Source organism: Esox lucius, chromosome 8, assembly GCF_011004845.1.
Source record: "Esox lucius isolate fEsoLuc1 chromosome 8, fEsoLuc1.pri, whole genome shotgun sequence".
Lineage (NCBI taxonomy): Eukaryota > Metazoa > Chordata > Actinopteri > Esociformes > Esocidae > Esox > Esox lucius.
Window position 1 is genome coordinate 24,618,645 of NC_047576.1, and position 13,295 is coordinate 24,631,939.

Consider the following 13,295-nt stretch of genomic DNA (forward strand, 5'->3'; position numbering starts at 1 on the left):
CGTGAACCCATGTTCCACTGATAAATACTCAGTCATTAGAGTAAATAATGTTCATGAATGTTCTCTTCCTGTCATGTGGATGTTTGGGTCAGCCACTTCCAATCGCAGCAGAAGGAATTTTAGGAGCCCCTCTCCACTGACCCCTGACCTCTGATCCTTTGCATTCTAAAGATTTGCTTCCAAAATGTCTGAAATACCTGCTGCCCACTCAGCCTGATCGTCACATACAACTGACTTATCTCCGATTGGACGGTGGTATAATGGCAAACTACCTATACGGCCGTAACCACAGCCATACCATGGTTAGAAGTCTTTCTTAAAGCTGGCTTTGCTGAGTGAGCTTCGAAAGTCAGGTTCGGCTCCGTTGTCTACCTGCTACATTTGCAGCCTACCCATGTTAACAGTCCACATCCTCGGTCCTTCCTAGCTAAATGAAAAGCAGCAGGTCCTATGGCCCTGAATTAGTCCCCCTGTCAGTGATCAAACCAGGTCTGTTCCCCGGGGTCAACCGCTGCTGCTCCGACAGTGCCCTGCTGCACCGGGACGTGTCCGCGAAACAGCGATCAAAGGAACGCCTGGTCTTCCACGACACTTTGAATCAGTTCGGATCTCAGTTATATGACGACCATGCTGCTTATCCCCCAGGTGATAGAGTTCGATGACGGCTCAGGTTCTGTGCTGCGTATCCAGCCCCTTCGGACCCACCGGGACGAGGCCATCTATGAGTGCACCGCCACCAACAGTGCGGGAGAGATCAACACCAGCGCCAAACTCACCGTGCTGGAAGGTAGGATCTACATCAATCCCTTCCTTTCTCTCGCTCACATACTCACGCAAGCATGCCCATACACACTAGCATGCCACACACACACACACTTCAAAGGTGACCCAGCGGGAGTGGAATATGAACACACACACACACACAAAACCACACACACATACTCACACAAAGTCCAGTGAATGTTTGAAGTAGGACAGAAGCCCACACAGCCACACCCAGAAACACAGACACATACAGACACGCAGAAACCATTTTCCTGTCCCTCTGTCTAATCATTCCCTCGTCACGTATTCAGCCACAGTGGGTTTCTCCGTCTTGATCGGCGTTGCTCGTCCACATACAGTGGGGAGAACAAGTATTTGATACACTGCAGATTATACAGGTTTTCCTACTTACAAAGCATGTAGAGGTCTGTCATTTTTATCATAGGTACACTTCAACTGTGAGAGACGGAATCTAAAACAAAAATCCAGAAAATCACATTGTATGATTTTTAAATAATTAATTTGCATTTTATTGCATGACATAAGTATTTGATCACCTACCATCCAGTAAGAATTCCGGCTCTCACAGACCTGTTAGTTTTTCTTTAAGAAGCCCTCCTGTTTTACACTCATTACCTGTATTAACTGCACCTGTTTGAACTCATTACCTGTATAAAAGACACCTGTCCACACACTCAATCAAACAGACTCCAACCTCTCCACAATGGCCAAGACCAGAGAGCTGTGTTAGGATATCAGGGATAAAATTGTCGACCTGCACAAGGCTGGGATGGGCTAAAGGACAAGGCAAGCAGCTTGGTGAGAAGGCAACAACTGTTGGTGCAATTATTAGAAAATGGAAGAAGTTCAAGATGACGGTCAATCTCCCTCGGTCTGGGGCTCCATGCAAGATCTCTTCCTCGTGGGGCATGAATGATCATGAGGAAGGTGAGGGATCAGCTAAGAACTACACGGCAGGACCTGGTCAATGACCTGAAGAGAGCTGGGACCACAGTCTCAAAAGTAACACACTACGCCGTCATGGATTAAAATCCTGCAGCGCACGCAAGGTCCCCCTGCTCAAGCCAGCGCATATCCAGGCCCGTCTGAAGTTTGCCAATGACCATCTGGACGATCCAGAGGTGGAATGGGAGAAGGTCATGTGGTCTGATGAGACACAAATGGAGATTTTTGGTTTAAACTCCACTCGCCGTGTTTGGAGGAAGAAAGAAGGATGAGTACAACCCCAAGAAGACCATCCCAACCGTGAAGCATGGATGTGGAAACATCATTTTTTGGGTATGCTTTTCTGCAAAGGGGAAAAGACGACTGCACCGTATTGAGGGGAGCATGGATGGGACCATGTATCGCGAGATCTTGGCCAACAACCTCCTTCCCTCAGTAAGAGCATTGAAGATGGGTCGTGGCTGGGTCTTCCAGCATGACAACGACCTGAAACACACAGCCAGGTCGAAGCATCTCAAGGTCTTGGAGTGGCCTAGCCAGTCTCCAGACCTGAACCCAATAGAAAATATTTGGAGGGAGCTGAAAGTCTGTATTGCCCAGCGACAGCCCCGAAACCTGAAGGATCTAGAGAAGGTCTGTTTGGAGTTGTGGGCCAAAATCCCTGCTGCAGTGTGTGCAAACCTGGTCAAGAACTACAGGAAACTTATTATCTCTGTAATTGCAAACAAAGGTTTCTGTACCAAATATTAAGTTCTGCTTTTCTGATGTATCAAATACTTATGTCATGCAATAAAATGCAAATTAATTACTTAAAAATCATACAATGTGATTTTCTGGATTTTTGTTTTAGATTCCGTCACTCACAGTTGAAGAGTACCTATGATAAGAATTACAGACATCTACATGCTTTGTATGTGGGAAAACCTGCAAAATCGGCAGTGTATCAAATACTTTGGTCAAATATGTTGGTCCAGATTCCAGCCATGTCTGGAGGTCTGCCAGTGATCACAGAGGACCAGCCTAGCTGTGTCAAGATGGAGAGGATGTTTTATGTTATATTAGGGCCTCTTTTAGCTAGTCTGTTGCATGGTTGAAGAAGTACAAACGAGGCGTCATTTTGTGATTTGCCTGTAGCTGTTAGTTGTTCTGATTAGTGCCCAAAATGTGTCTTGACATCTCTATTTGATTACGCTTGCCGACCATGAATCTACAATCTATCCGCTGCAAATTGATTTTGTTCTCAAGTTGAAAGCTACTGTAGGTGGGTCTGTGTGAAATGCTTTTTTTTAAATCTCCTGCCAGTGGGAAGATTAAAGATTATGTCCAACAGCAATTATTTTATCCACACTCAAATTGATCGAGAAATATTTACGCAAAATTTTATCCGGCTGGTAGGGTTATACCAAATCACCTAGGAACACATTACCTGGACTAGGAGCCGATGTTGTAGATACCTTCAGGCCTGCAGGCTCCCTTTCTGGCTTGCTCAGTAAAAATAGCTGGGGGCTGTCGCGCAATACACCCAAGACTTCAACGCTTCAGCCTGCGTCCCAAACAAGGCCCGGTTTGCTAAGTAGTGCCATGCTTTGAATCAGAATAGGGTGCCATTTGGGATTAATTTTCAGAACTACCGAAGGTCTGGTTAGTGGAGCGGCCGGGCAGTGAGGTAATTGGCTTTACCCGGTATCGGTATCGGCTGATCTAGGATCAGATTAATGGTGGATTAAAATCAGTCTGATGTAGATGTATGCAGAATGCCTGCGGACAGAGAGACTGAGAGATGGATTCGGGTAGGGGGGCTTGGCAGCATGTAATTGACTGGTCTCTGATCAGCCTTAATCTGCTTATCCAACTGCACCCTGTTCAGCTACATAGAGCATTACTGACCAGGGTTCATAGGGCACAGAAGTTCTTCACTATGTAGGGATTTCCATCTGGTTCTGTCTGGTTCTGTCTGGTTCTGACTGTTCTGCCACTGAATATGTGCTGTCAGATTACAGAGTTTAACCTGTAGATTTAGAGAAGGTTCTTGGGCAGCTTGGTGACAAATACAATTATTACATATTTTGTTTTTTAAATATCACGTGCCTTTTTTTAAGATAGCTTCCAGACTGGCATTGAGTTAACATCGGTCTGATCTAAAGGACATGGCAGCATGTTAAGACTTACGGCCATTCCAATCTGTCCTCCATACTTAAACTGGTGGGCTACTATAATTGCATACAGTGTCGGTCAATAGTATTTGGACAGTGACCATGTTGCGCTTCTGGCTCTATACTAGTGCACTTTGGATTTTAATTGTATAATAACTATGATGTTAACCAGAAATGGAACCAGGCAAGCCTAGTTCAGCCAGCCCACGATTTGTAATAATGTTGTTGCCCTCAATGGATTTGAACCAGGGTCTCTCATGTGAGAGGCTGTGTCGTTAACCACTTCACCACAGAGCTTTAATTTTGTGGGTATAGTGTCTCGACATTAGATCATCATGTCACACATTAACATCACGCCAAATTTGAATATTTCGCTAGACACCATTAAGGATTGTGTTAAACTGACTAGCATTTTTTAAGTTCACCTCCACCACAAATGGAATCTATTAACTGGCCTTTGCCGGTTTTAACAGCTTATTAGCCAGTACTAGGCTTACTAGTGTCTATTAACTTACTACTTGGAATTGTCATAAGAATTGAGCAATTGCTAGCGAGATTGAAGATGAGCTTTACACTGCCAAAGCTATTTCAGTAGTCGGTCAATCAGTCACTCGCTCTTCTTGGCCAGCTCCACTTAAGCGGTCTGGCAAAAAGCAGACTACCAGCTTTAATTTGTGTAATTTAATGCAAATTTGGTTACTTTGTGTTACTGTTTAATCTTTCTGTTGGTCTTTTTGTTGCTGTAATATGCTCTGGTTGAACTGCCAATGCGGTTATTCTCAGATTTTATTTTGAGATTCATTTTTGCAATGTTTTAGAAAACTTGTCTTGTCTTGAATCTTGTCTTTATTATTCTATAGAAATCCAAATATACACAATATGTCATATCTTTGTGTCCCTGGAAAATAACTAGTCCTTATTTTGGAAAACTCAAGGACTAACGGCAGTGTGACTTAAAACGCTAGAGATATATGAATAAAAAATGTTAAATGTATTATTTATATTTTTATTTTGAGACTTTCCAGAGCTAAATCACTCTAACCTCATATTAATTGTGTAATTTAATATCCAAAAGGGTTTGGTGCACAGAGCCAAAACAACTCCATGTGTGACAGTTCAAACGCTTGTAAACCTCAATGTAGGACGACGGTTGATGCAGCAATTGAGCACTTTACAAGACAGCCTTCAAATATGTGAAAGAAAGATAGTAGGATGATTGCTCCAGTGCACCTTACCGTACGTCAGGATCAGAGGCATATGGGAAAGAAAGCAGTGATGTTTTAGACAGAATTCATGTTTGTTACCTGAGGTTGAGCTGTGACAAGGAGTGGAGAAGTGGAGATGGAGGAGAGTGATGAGAAATGTGGGAGGAGAGGAAAAGAGATGCAGGAGGCGAGGAGACCGAATGAGAAATGGAGATGGAGAGGAGAGATGGATGTGAGTAAAAGAGAGATGGCGGAGGAGAGATGAATGTGAGGAAAAGAGAGATGCCGGAGGTGCGCCGAATGTGAGGAAGAGAGAGGTATAAGAGGAGCGCCGAAGGTGAGAGGAAAAGAGAGACGGACAAGGAGTGCCGAATGTGAGAGGAAAAGAGAAATGGATCACGTCTCCCTCATTACAAAACAGCAGGAAGAGAGAAGGTAGTCCTGAGGCTTAAACATTTCATAACAGACAGCCAGATAGAAAGAGAGGGAGAGAGAGAGAGAGTGAGAGTGTGTGTGTCAAAGACCTAGAAAGCCTTCACAGTCTCTTCCTCCTCTCTCCACAGACTGATGAAGTAATGTTTTCATGCGAATAGAAGCGAATTCAAAAAAGGGAAGTGAGAGAAATGGAAAGTAATGAATGAGGGAAAGCCTGAAAGGTGAAGAGACAGCAGAGGGAGCGGCAAGAAGAGAGAGAGATAAAAACAGAGAGCGAGGAGAAACGGGAGGAGAGCAGGGAGAGTCAATGAGAGGAGAGAGTCAGTGCGTACAGCCAGGCGCTGTGGGTAAGAAGAGAAAGGCATTAGTCACGAAGTGAACACTGGAAGGAAGCCTGAGGGAGAGACAGTGAGGAACAGAGAGAGATCATTAAGACTAAGAAGGTATGGCGGCGAGGGAGAAACAGACAGAGAGGAAACACACTCGTGTGTGGGATGCTGTAGCTGTGGCTGTCCTCGCGCCACACTGCCATTCACAACGGATGGACCCCGTGCATCACATCACCATATAATGAAGCCATGATATCACTGCGCTCCGTGGGTCAGGAGCTCCATGGTGGATCTGATTCCAATGTCCGTCCCAAGCATTCATTTGAAGTCCATACAGACTCACCCCCGGTACCCGTGCCTATCTGGTGGTCCTGAGAGAGTTGACTCAACAGGGCAGGGTGGACTCCCTCCCTGCCTAATGCTGATGTCTTTCCTCCGACCCATGTCCGATTATGCCAAGCAAGGATCAAGTCGTTCTGGCCGAAAACATTTACAGATGTAGCTCAATTTTGTACCGTGCTTTCCATGTGTGTTGGTCATTTGGCATGTAAAGGCTTTTCTACAAAGTTCTACAAACAAGCTGTCCACAGGATGAACCATGTCTGGGTTTACTGTTAACAGTCTGTTCAAATTTGGTGTCAGTCTCATAATCCAAGCATGTCGTTTCAAGTCCAGGCTGGATTGGTTCCTATTAAATGGTTCCTGGTTCTGGCAGTGAAATCTGTGTAGAATGAGGAATGAAGCGGTTTATAGGGGGCTTCTCCCAGCCTGACTACACCGGTAAAGTCCTGCTGCAGAGTTATAGGCTAAATCTAACACTTACTGCACTTAGAGAGACTGGCTAGCATTCACAATGACCACATTCATTTTATCTTTAAAGGTATTACATTATTTCTACTTTGAAACACTATTTCCTCAACTTATTAACCAAACATTAAATAAGTACTGAAATATTTAAAATGTGGGTCTCCTGCAATTGTGTAGTTCGAATCTCCTGCATTTTCGTAAATGTCATGGGTTCTTAGTATAATACATATCCTTTCTTGCTGTAGGTTTATTTTTGAACAGTGTTGGCTGTAGAGACATATTCTGCCATGGGGTTTTAATTGTAATCACTTACCCAGTTCATAGATCACTCAAATGAGATGCTAAACCAACCCATGCCCAGTGATTGCCTGTTGATGATTCTTTGTATGTGTTGGTATAATGTCTATTCTTCTTCTGGGTTTTGCCCTTTATGGTACACTATGCTGAGGAGGAGTGTTTGGGATGCAGGTATGATCTATATTATTCATGAAGCGACACCCAGGGGTCTGTCCCTTGCCCATATGGCTGGGGACTGATCCAAAATTACCTCTGTCATCTTCACTCTGTCTTCTATCTGCATTCTCCATCTTCTGGAGACATGCCCAGTCTGTGGATTGGAGGGAGGAGGGATGGAGGACTAGAGCGGAGGAGGTGATAGAGGAGGTGACAGAGGATATGGCATGGGAGGGTCTCCGGGACGGTGTAGCGCCAGTGGTAACAAATGACTACAGCATAATTAAATATGAATGATGAGCAGTATTTAACAGTCACGTCACTCCCTGCCACAGTATGCCAGAGAGTTTACGATCCCCCAGCAAATCATGTGGTTTGTCTCAGCTGCAGTGGCTGTCACGATGACAGACAAGGCCTGTGCCTCAAATGACACCCTATGTCCTACGTAGCACACAGCCTCTGGGCGGGTCCACGACGGGCCCTGGTGAAGTAGCACTCTATGCGGACCTAAATTACACCCAGCATTTTTCATGATCACTACGATTGGATTGCTCCTATAACGTGAATTCTTTTAATGGAGTGAAGCGATTTGTCAGGCTGTGAATGAAGTGAAGGAATATTTAACATGGCTGTGGTTAACGACCTGCACTCTCCGATTCTGTCCTGTACTCAGAGCATAATGCCGAAGAGACAATGTGGCAGTTGTTGGGACCATCTAGATAGCTTGGCTCTTATTACTCTAGCAACGATACCGTGCTAAAATAAGCCGTAATGCCTGGCACAGTGCTGGGCCTTTCGTCAGATTTCTAGCTGGTGGTGTTTTGGATTTTCCAAGACGCACCCGCTTTTTCCTGGAGCTGGAAAACGGGGCTGGTTTTCACATGGAGCGAGGGTGTAGTGAGCCAGGGAGAGATGGATGTGAGAGGGAGATAAGGAGGGGGGGGATGAGAAGGGCATGCAGGAACCAGCACACCTGCTGGATAGATAGAGAGAAAGAGAGAGCCAGAGAGAGAGAGAGAGAGATAAGGGAGGTGCAGCCAGGGAAGGTGTGTGCTTGTGTATTGACCTGATCTCTCCACTGTAGGCCCACAACATCAACACAGTAATGCTGGAGGAGGGTGAGGGCGTCTACTGTTACACGCTAGCTTAGCACCCAGGACCTCACCGATCGCTTCATCTGCATGCTTAAACAGACACCAGAGAGGAAACCAAGCCAAACCAGCATGCTGGAGTTATCCTCTCCATCACACGCCAACACACACACATACACACACACACACACACAGCAGTTCACTAATGTCCCATGTGTTATATCATATAAACCTAAATATGTGACCAGTATAAGACTATGCAAATGAATGAACCAAGTCTTTAAGACACTGTTGGACTCACGTAAGATCATCCAAAAAATCGGAATTTGCAAGTGAGCAGTTTTAGAGCAGAATTTAGAGCACAGATCTCTACTAGTTGTTTATCAAGGGCACATATTGAATTAACATTGCAGAATTTACATGACATATTATAGTGGCATTCTTTTCAATTTCAACTGCACTGGCATTAGAAGGCATTAGTAATGTAGATAGAATTATTAACCATGTAAAATAGAATATGACCAATCTATATATACATACTACCTTGTTTTAGACATTCAATAGTGGCCTTACTTGTTTTTACCCATATAAAATATTATTTATGAAACAAATACTATAATAATAATTTACTATTACATACTGTCAATTATGAAACTAATCTACATGGCATTATCATATGACTTAATCCATAGTAAGAAGCAGGAAAAGAGACAGAACTAAGACTATGGAAGCAGTACACGAGATGGCTTAGGTTAGTGAATCAGGAAAGGAGAGGGCTAAGGTTAGTGAATGAGGAAAGGAGAGGGCTAAGGTTAGTGAATCAGGAAAGGACAGGGCTAAGGTTAGTGAATCAGGAAATGAGAGGTCAAAGGTTAGTGAATCAGGAAAGGAGAGGGCTAAGGTTAGTGAAGCAGGAAAGGACAGGGCTAAGGTTAGTGAAGCAGGAAAGGGGTTAGTGAAGCAGGAAAGGAGAGGGCTAAGGTTAGTGAAGCAGGAAAGGAGAGTGCTCTTAAGATAACGATTATCTAGATTTTTTGCTTATGCCTCATAGTCCTATAGCCTATGTTCATTACTTTTTATTATTAAGCCTAATCCAAATAGATGATTATCAGTTCTTACATAGATGCTTCTCTAGTGCTTATTTAGTAGTCTAACGATAGATCAAAGCAAACCACAAAGATATACCTGTCTTTAGTGATGCAGTTTGGACATTTCACCTGAGGAATCCTTCTCTGGGATGATGGCTCGGTTTGATGTCTAACTGTCTTTTTCTTTTAGAGGCAATAAGTTACTTCATGTGTGGGCTTAGGATGACATTGCAATAATCATTGGCTTATTCAATGGGCAACATCTGTTTGTAGACTTCACAGCAAAAGCTGGGATTGAGAATGATAACATCCGTATTTTGTTCCTGTCTCAAAAAGAAGCGCTACACCTCTGCTCTTCTGTGGTCAACATTTAGATAAATAGCAGACCTTGATGCAGTGTGTTTGTTCTAAGACCAATCTAAGCAGTCAGTCCTCAGAATACTGTAAAAAAGAGAGAGCCAGGGGAGATTTGTCCAGCACTGGAAAGAGGATTTTGTGTTTTGGGCAATTTTCCCTAGGTGACAAAACAAACACGCAAAAAAACACAACAACCTCCCCGAAGCTAGATTTGGCAGAGTGAGAACCTAGAGTATCTGTCATAGGGCCTTTAAGAGACAGACAAGTGATCCTTCCTTCAGTGTCTCAGAGGGTCAAGGACAGTTCTCCACTTGGCAACCACCATTTACACTCTGTTTTTAAAGGTGAGGTGCTTCTCTTGTGAATCAACTCAACATGCACTTGAGTCCTGTGTTGTTGCCACTATATATATATATATATATATATATATATATATATATATATATATATATATATATATATATATATATATATATATATATATATATATTACCTAATATAACCCATTATTATTAACACTACATATACTTCTGTTACCAAAGTCAACGTTATTTAGACTACACATACTCCTGTTACCTATTATAACCCAATGTTATTTACACTACATATATTTCTGTTAGTTATTATTTATTATAAGCCACTGTTATTTACTCAACATATTTCTATTATTTATTGAAGCCCACACTGTGATGCATTAAGCCTAAAAACATATCTTAGCAGTGGTAGATTGGTCATATTCTACTCCCTCTCTGCCATAATTACTTAAAACCCAGTGTTATTTTCACTATATTTACACTGTACTTCCATCAGTGGTGCCGTTCGAAATGGCACCCTATCTCGCCCCAAATTGTGCACTATATGCTGCCATTTGGGACGCATGATGTCTTTTTTCTGGTAATGTCCTATTGTAATTAATTATTTCTTCAGTATGTTTGCTATAATACTATTCTGCCCTTGAATTTAAAACATATATACTTTTTTTCCATTTGGCTCTAATCTTATTCCCAGGCACTTCTGCGCTGAACGCAATTGCCTGAGGACAAGGTTAATTTGGCTCTAACAGAATGTCTCAAATAACACAGCAACAAAATGGTTGTTGGTCTTGGCCATTGATATTCTGTAGGTACAGCATTTGATGTCACTGTGACCTTGATCATTGAGTATGATGGGTCCTCTCAAAGTGGCAGGGAAGGAGAATTGCTATCAGAGTAGGAAACATTACACCAGCTATTTGTGTCTTTGTCTATGAACAGAAGCAGTCACAGAGATGCTGTGTAGTCTATAGATGTGATAATGCTATTAGATCCTATAGCCCCTTGAGGATTATGTTCAAGAATTCAGAACACACAACTGGGCAACCAGTCAAATTGCTAACATATTTATAAATCCTATGCCTCGGGAAGACATGAACATTAAGCTAATGACATTGGATCACATCATCATAGGCAGGAACGTGAATATATTATCTTGAAGTTAGGTCAGATTCTTCAGTGATGGCTTACATATGATTTCATATTTATGTTGATGGATTGATGTGACCTTGTGACCGACTGATTGTCAGTAGAACATCCAGGTTTGAAACATATCAACCTGGTGTCCACACTGATATAAAAATTGCATATTGCTGCCAGACATGTGCTTTTTGTATTTACAGTGTAATAAAAGTCAAGGCATCCCATCACTGATTAGCCATTATGTGTCATGTCTTAATGAAAGGGAATGACTTGTATTCTCATGATGGACTAGTCACTAACCACTAACCTTTTCTAGTCTGTCTCATTAAACTGTAGTGTAGGAGATATGTACAACGTTCACCTTTCCACTTAAACAGAATAACAGAATGTTTTCTTGCCTGTTTTAGGGTCTGAGTGTAGAAACAGCATGAGTCTGGTTGCAAAGGTTTTAGAGTGGCAGACTGTGTAGTGGCTCGTTGTGTTTGTCTGTCTCTTCTCCGACAGCCCCTTGCTGACATTATGACATCCCAAACAGCACCACAGTCCACTACATTTACAGCCAACTGAAGGGCTCTGGTGAAAGGTTGGGAATGAAGTGCCACTGGGGATGTCCAGGACAAGATCGGTTTCCCAAAAGGCTTGTTGTTCCCTCGCATAATGCTTTTACCAGAGCTGGTCCTGGTCAGAGTAGAACATTACATTGACAGTAGGGTGTCATGAGATGCAGACAAGTCTTGCAATAGCAGAAATGGTTTGTTAAACCACCATGGACTATATTGTGAGTCACTGCGTACTGCATCGTGAGTCACTGTGAACTGCATTGTGAGTCACTGCGAACTGCATTGTGAGGAACTGCGTACGCATCGTGAGACACTGCGTATCGCATCGTGAGTCACTGCATCGTGAGTCACTGCGTACTGCATCGTGAGGAACTGCGTCCCGCATCGTGAGTCACTATGTACGGCATCATGAGGAACTGCGTACCGCATCGTGAGTCACTGCGTACTGCATCGTGAGGAACTGCGTACCGCATCGTGAGTCACTATGTACGGCATCATGAGGAACTGCGTCTCCCGCATCGTGAGTCACTGCGTACTGCATCGTGAGGAACTGCGTACCGCATTGTGAGTCACTATGTACGGCATCATGAGGAACTGCGTCCCGCATCGTGAGTCACTGCGTCCCGCATCGTGAGTCACTATGTACGGCATCGTGAGGAACTGCGTACCGCATCGTGAGTCACTATGTACGGCATCATGAGGAACTGCGTCTCCCGCATCGTGAGTCACTGCGTCCCGCATCGTGAGTCACTGCGTACTGCATCGTGAGGAACTGCGACCCGCATCGTGAGTCACTGCGTCCCGCATCGTGAGTCACTATGTACTGCATCATGAGGAACTGCGTCTCCCGCATCGTGAGTCATTGCGTCCCGCATCATGAGTCACTATGTACTGCATCGTGAGGAACTGCGTCCCACATCGTGAGTCACTGCATCCCGCATCGTGAGTCACTATGTATGGCATCATGAGTCACTGCGTCCCGCATCGTGAGTCACTATGTACGGCATCATGAGTCACTGCATCGTGAGTCACTGCATACTGCATCGTGAGGAACTGCGTCCCGCATCGTGAGTCACTGCGTCCCGCATCGTGAGTCACTATGTACTGCATCATGAGGAACTGCGTCTCCCGCATCGTGAGTCACTGCGTCCCGCATCATGAGTCACTATGTACGGCATCATGAGGAACTGCGTCCCGCATCGTGAGTCACTGCGTACCGCATCGTGAGTCACTATGTATGGCATCATGAGTCACTGCATCCCGCATCGTGAGTCACTATGTATGGCATCATGAGTCACTGCGTCCCGCATCGTGAGTCACTATGTACGGCATCATGAGGAACTGCGTCCCGCATCGTGAGTCACTATGTATGGCATCATGAGTCACTGCTTACTGCATCGTGAGTTTCTGCGTACCGCATCGCGAGGAACTGCGTATGGCATCATGAGTCACTGCTTACTGCATTGTGAGTTTCTGCGTACCGCATCGCGAGGAACTGCGTACCACATCGTGAGGAACTGCGTATGGCATCATGAGGTACTGCTTACCTCATTGTGAGTTACTATATACCACATTGTGAGTCACTGCGTGCCACATTGTGAGTAACTGCATACCACATCGCAAGTCGCTGTG

The 13,295-nt window shown here is 44.0% G+C and overlaps 1 protein-coding gene across 24 annotated transcripts in view; it reads left to right on the forward strand.

Moving 5' to 3' along the window:
* Positions 1-13,295, forward strand: part of ptprfa (protein tyrosine phosphatase receptor type Fa) — a 244,802-nt gene that overhangs the window by 108,186 nt on the left and 123,321 nt on the right. For all 24 annotated transcript variants that reach the window (XM_020049027.2, XM_020049034.2, XM_020049036.2 and 21 more), the window contains exon 4: positions 646-787. In XM_020049027.2, the coding sequence (XP_019904586.2) occupies positions 646-787 (142 nt within the window). The remainder of the gene's footprint in view (positions 1-645; positions 788-13,295) is intronic.